The sequence below is a fragment of the Alligator sinensis genome, unplaced genomic scaffold (genome assembly GCF_000455745.1).
Source record: "Alligator sinensis unplaced genomic scaffold, ASM45574v1 scaffold1332_1, whole genome shotgun sequence".
NCBI classification, from domain to species: domain Eukaryota; kingdom Metazoa; phylum Chordata; order Crocodylia; family Alligatoridae; genus Alligator; species Alligator sinensis.
This window is the reverse complement of record NW_005842965.1, coordinates 240648-246716: the sequence shown is the minus strand read 5'-3', so window position 1 is coordinate 246716 and position 6069 is coordinate 240648. Positions and strand designations below refer to the sequence as shown.

Sequence of the window (6069 nt, the reverse complement as noted above, 5' to 3'; positions counted from 1 at the left end):
CCTGACGCCGCCGGCGTGAAAACGGCTCCGAGCAGTAGCGGGGAATCGTGGCGCAGCCCCGCCGTGAGCACGGGATGCAGCCGAGGCGCGTGGAAAGGCCCCGTGCATGGGCGCAGCACCGTGTGCCAACATGCATGCACACAGAGGCACAAATATGTATGCATATGCACACGTGTGTGCATACACATACACAACACACACAGGCACAGGCACTTGCATATGCACGCACGCACGTGTATGTACACGCATATACATGTACACGTGCATACACGCACGCACACGTGTGCACAGAGCAATACCCACACATCGTGCACACTGAGAAGCTGGCAGCGGGCACACCCCAACACAGCCACAGCCACACTATCACACCCAGATGCACGTGGCAACATGGATGCATGCAAACACATGCAGCCACATCCCTGCCAGCCGCAGACACGCAGCTACCACACAGACCATATGTGTGTGCACATGGGTATCCACACACACAGCAGCACTTGTGCATTGGGATTTCATGCACACATACTTACACAGAGATGCATGTATGCGTGCACACACGCACACACAGCAGCAGGCACCCACATGCAGTGACACTCGTGCCCTACTATGTCACATACACACACACCCCTATACACAACCACACCGTGACACTCATGCACTGGGATTTTTGCACATGCAGCAGGCACCCACACACAGTGACACTCATGCCCTGCTATATCATATACAAACACACCCATATGCATATACACGGGCACACGCAGACACTTATGCCCTGCTATATCACGCACACACACACACACCCTATACATACAGTCACATGCAGTGACACATACACTGGGATTTTGACACTCATGCCCTGCTCTATCATAAACACACACACACCTATACACACCAGGACATGCAGTGACACTCATGCCCTGCTATATCACACCCCCCCGTACACACAGTCACATGCAGTGACACTAATGCACTTGGATTTTTGCACACACAGCAAGCACCCACATGCAGTGGCACTCATGCCCTGCTATATCACACACACACACACACACAAATGCAGCAACACTCATGCCCTGGGATTTTGCACACACAAATGCAAACGCATACACACACAGCTCCCAGAACGCAAGCGTGACACGAACCCCAGACGGTCGCAGACCGACACGGTTCCCCCGACACCGCATGACTGCAGCCTGGGCCCGAACCCCCCGGCCCGACTCGGGCCGGTTCCTCCTTCAGCCCCGACTGCAACCCAGCAGGGCTCTGCTCCCCGGGCTGGGCACGGGTTGCACCGCCCTGGTTCTTACGCCCCTGCTTGCACGCACCCACTGCCCCAGACAATGCCTCTCGCTGTCTCTCCGCATCCCCTCCGAGGCCATCTGGGACCCTGCCAGGCCGTGCGGGCAGCTGCCAGGCCTCGCCCCGCCAGTCCGAGATTCCTCCCCGGGGCAGGGCAGGCGCAGGCCTCTGGTCTGCACTGAGTCATGGGCATAGCCACGGGCACCGACCCCGGCCCCCGATGTGCATTGGCAGTGCCCGGCTCCCCCAAGCCCTCCGCGCACAGCTAGGGATGGAGCTGGCACTGCTGAGCCCCCACCCCATGCCCAAGCAAAACTTAGAGGATCCCGGCAGGACCCCACTTTGTCCCGTCCATGCCCAGCTCACCCCTTGCAAAAACCGGCGGGTAGCAGGTGGCAAAAGGAAAGCCCGATGCCCACCCAGAATAGGCACCATCCCCAGTAGTCGCCTCCCAATGCGAGCCCCCGAGCTCACCCTGAGCTCAGACAGCCCGGGACGGGGGAGCATCCCTGGACCAGCCGGAGGCCCCCAAAGCCCCGCACTTACCGCCCGGCAGAGAAGGGCCGATCCCGGCCTCGAGGTGTCGAGGAGCCCCGGGGCTGGGGCTGCCCGGGCGCCGGACGGAGGAAGCGAGCGGGTCCGGCGGCTGTCTGTAATCTCAGCCAGCTGGATCCCGACGGGGGTCACTTATCATGGTGCAGCTATGCGCACGGCATGACATCACGGGGGCTGGGAGCCGGCCGCAGCCGCTCCGGCCCGGGAGGGACGGGGGGAGGAGACGGGGCTGGGCAAGGCGCGCACACTCAGGCTATTTTTCCATCCTCCTGCTCCTCTCTCCCTCCCAGCTGTTTTCCTGCAGGTTCGGACGAAGCCCGCGGCCGCTTTAGGGGAGGATTTAGGAGACACGGGTGCAAACAGACACGGCGTCTGTGCCCGCCGGCTCTCGCACTCGCGCCCTCTGCAACCGGGCAGTACGGCAATGCCCAGGGCGATGATCTGGGCCCATCTCTGCCCCTGCCCCGGCGGGTCACCTTCACCACCCACGGCCTCGAGCCCGGTCTCTGCTCCCGTCGAGAGCAGCTCCCAGCCCAAACCCGGAGAGGCGCCAGCTGTGTGCTCCCACAGGCTTGACAGCAAGGATGGGGTCTCATTTTGGGGGTCATCAAACCCTCCCCCATCTGATCTACCCCAAGCCTGGAGCCTCCCGGGGAAAGGCACACATCAAACCGGGGGCTCGTTTCAGAAACCGCCCCGTTTCAGGCTCCCCAGGCTGGGAGATCGCAGGCTGCAGCTGGCCAGATGTTCCCCCCGCCCCCCTTCCCCGGGCTGCGGTTTCAAGGAAACTCTGAGAACAAAAAGCAAGAGGGCTGGGAAGGGGCCGGGCCTTTCCCACCTTCGCTGCCAGCCGCAGAGACGGGGCCCCACGCGAGGGGAGACCCGGGGTGCTCTCGGGCTCGAAGCCCAGCTCCCCCCTGCAAACACGGGGCACGTAGGGGTGCAGCGGCTGGCACAGACGGCTTGGAAAGGGCAGCGTCTTGCCCAAATCCACCCATCCAGCTCCCTCCTCCTAGACCACTGTAGCCGGGGGGGCTGGCAAGCCCCAATCCCCTTCCCGGGAGCCCCCCGTCCCGGCCAGCCTGGATTCCTTTGTCTTTAGGCAACCCCCCCATCACAACGGGGGGAGCAGGCAGGAGCTGGCGGTGCTGACGCCCCAAGCGCCAGGCTGATGGGAGTTGCAGATGGGGCCAGCGATGGCTTTAGCAGCCCCTGCCAATGTTTCCAGACAGGGGGAGAGACGCCTGCAATCCTCCCCCGCACGCTGGGCACGAGCCCCCAACAGCTCTGGCGCAGCCCCCCAGGCCCCGGCTGTAGCTCCTGCTGCCATCGAGGCCGTCACGCCACACAAGACAGCCCCGGCAAGGCCGTGGGGCAGGCAGACCCCCCCACAGCTCCGGCACACGGAGCTCAGCGTGCAACGCGTCCCCGCAGGCGGCTGATTCTGGGGTGGAACAAGGTGGGTTGATGAGTCCCAGCCCGAGGCCGGATCCACCCCACCCAAACCCAACCAGACAAACCCCGTGTGCAACCTCGGAGCTGCACGACACCGTCGCCCCGACACAGCCCTGGGCATCGCCCCTGTCCCTGGGAAAGCAGGGGTGCCATGGCTGTCAAAATGCACACCCCCTACACACGCTCAAACACACACATGCACGCATGCAGGCACACACACACACACATATATATGCATGTGCCTACCTGCGCGCATCCGCATGTGTGCACACACATATGCACGCACTCACACACAGGAACGGGGCTCCGTGTGACGCCAGGCGCTGCACGCGCAGGAGCAAGCTCTGTCCCAAACTGCTTCCAAGCTGGGCAGGGGGGAGAAGGGTTATTACCCCAGGGGAGGAAAAGTGGGGGGGGTTAAGGGATAGACCCAGGGTCATGTAAGGAAGACAGTGGCAGAGCCAGGACCCACTCCTAGCTCTCCCAGTCCCAGCCAGTGCCTCGGGCTCTGGGGAGGAGGGGAGCCACCCCCCAAGAGGTGCCCCGTGCTGGAGGCCCCTTCCCACGTCAGGCTATTTCCAAAGCAGCCCCGGGATAAATACGGGGTCTTACGGAGAGCCCAGAAATACCCGCTCGATGCCAGGGTTATTTCCACCCACCTCTGTAATGCATCCTGGGTTTATTTTCAGGGAAGCTCAAGCATCGTGAGCTCTCAGCGGGGGGCCGGGGGAGGCCAGGGTGAGCGTACGGGGTGGGGGGGGATGATGGGGAAGTGGATGAGGTGCCTGTGGGAGGGTGGAGGCATATGAGGACAGACAGCCAAAATCCTGAAGCCGCGGGGCTGGAAGGGTCACATCCAGTCCAAGCCCTGCCTGAGGCAGGATCGGCCCTGTCCAAACCCGCCCAGACAAACCCTGTGTGTAAACTCCTAGTAAAACAACCGTCAGCCCTGACACAGCCCACACGTCGCCCCAGCCCTGCCCCGGGGAAAACCAGGGGCCGCGACCACCAACGTCCTGCTGCTACGAAAGGTTTGTACACGCTTGAGAGATCCCAGGTACGGTCGTGCCCTGCTACAGAGGAAGGCAAACCCCCCCCCCCCCACCATACCAATCTGCCAAAATACCCCAACCAGTCTGACCCCGAGCTGGGGGGCAAGGCGCTGCAGCCAGGACCCTCTGGCATGAAATCCAGCAGGAGCATTGGCACAGCCCCAGCACCCAGCACCTCTGGGGGGGTTCAACCCCCAACACCTGGAGCAGCAATGGGGGGGGGAGCCAGCGCAGCCCCAGCCTAGGACACCCCCCAGCAGAGCATGGGCATCACTGCACCGCGACCCTCCCACCCAGCCTCTCCATGGACCCCATGCTGCAGAGTCCCCCCAGTCTGGGGGGGGTAGAGAGAGAGAGATAGAAGAGGTATATGGGGATGGACGGATGGATGGAAAAGACAGACAGGCAGAGAGATAGGACATATGAAAGTGGATGGATGGACACGAGGGGGCTGGAGGGATGAATAGATAGACAGACAGACAGACAAACAGATAAAGGAGGTATACGGGGATGGATAGATGGATGGAAATAAACAGACAAGAGCAGCAATAGGACACATAAAAGTGGATGGATGGATGGATGGATGGATGGATGGATGGAGGGGCTGGAGGGATAGACAGACAGACAAAGGGAGATGGATGGAGGGAGGGAGACAGGAGGTGCACAGGGAGGGAGGGAGGGAGAGAGGGAGGAGGTGTACGGGGATGGATGGATGGACGGATGGGTGGGTGGAGGAGGTGTATAGGGAGGGAGGAGGTGTATGGGGATGGAAGGATTTGCCCCTGCCCCCCCCTGCAGCCCGGACCCCCCCCAAGCCGGTCGCATCTCGCTCATGCTCCCCTCCCCCCCACACACAGCCTTTTCCTTCCCTGATGATTTCCGGCTCTGCCGCAGCATCCCAGCCCTTCCAGCACCAGCCCCAGGTCGAACCCGCCTGGCTCCGCTTTACATCGCGACCCCGCCAGGTCCAGCCCGCGAGGGGATGACGTGCAGCCCCAGGCTCCTGCCCAGAGCAGCGCCCGGGGCGGGGGGGCTCCCGGCACCGACAACCCCGCCAAGCTGCGGTCCCAGCCCTGCTCCAGCCAGACAGCACTGGGGCAGCCGGGCCGGGCCGCGCGCACGGAGCTGTCTGCAGCTTCCCGGGCGGGTTATTTCACATCAGGCTCTTGCAGAGACGCAGCCTGGAAAACCGGAAAGGACCAGGACGGGCGTTTCTCTGCAGCCACAGGAGCAATGGCCTCAAGCTGCAGCAGGGGAAACTGAGGCAGGAGAGGAAGAAAGGCTCCCTAACTCTGAGAGTGGGTCAAGCCTCGGACCAGACTGCCCAGAGAGGTTGTGGACTCTCCATCCCTGGAAATTATCAAGAACAGGTGGGGCCAACGCTTGACCGAGGTGGTTTAGGATCCTGCCTGAGCTAGATACGGCCTCGCGAGGTCCCCTCCAGCTCGACTTCCCTCCGGTTCTGTGATTTCACCATAAAGCAGCTCCCAGCAAAGCCCGGTCCCAAAATACCTTCAATCGGAGACTTGAGACTGAAGCCACTATTTGGGCAGCACAATTCAGCCGTGGGGGGAGCCTGACCTGCAGCCCCCCGACCTCCCAAGGGGCTTCCAAAATTGCCCCTTACCCAATATGTCCTCAGCTGCTGCCAACAAGCTGGGCCCCCCAGCTCCTGCCCATGCCGTCCCCCCCGGCGGGCACCCGATACGCCCGG

At 62.3% G+C, this 6069-nt stretch overlaps 1 protein-coding gene across 1 annotated transcript in view; it reads right to left on the bottom strand.

Annotated features, from left to right (window-relative positions):
• TNS1 (tensin 1) overlaps positions 1-6069 on the bottom strand; it is a 52239-nt gene that overhangs the window by 31984 nt on the left and 14186 nt on the right. Inside the window, exon 17 of the mRNA XM_025192742.1 lies at positions 1137-1475. Coding sequence (XP_025048527.1) covers positions 1137-1475 — 339 coding nt within the window. The remainder of the gene's footprint in view (positions 1-1136; positions 1476-6069) is intronic.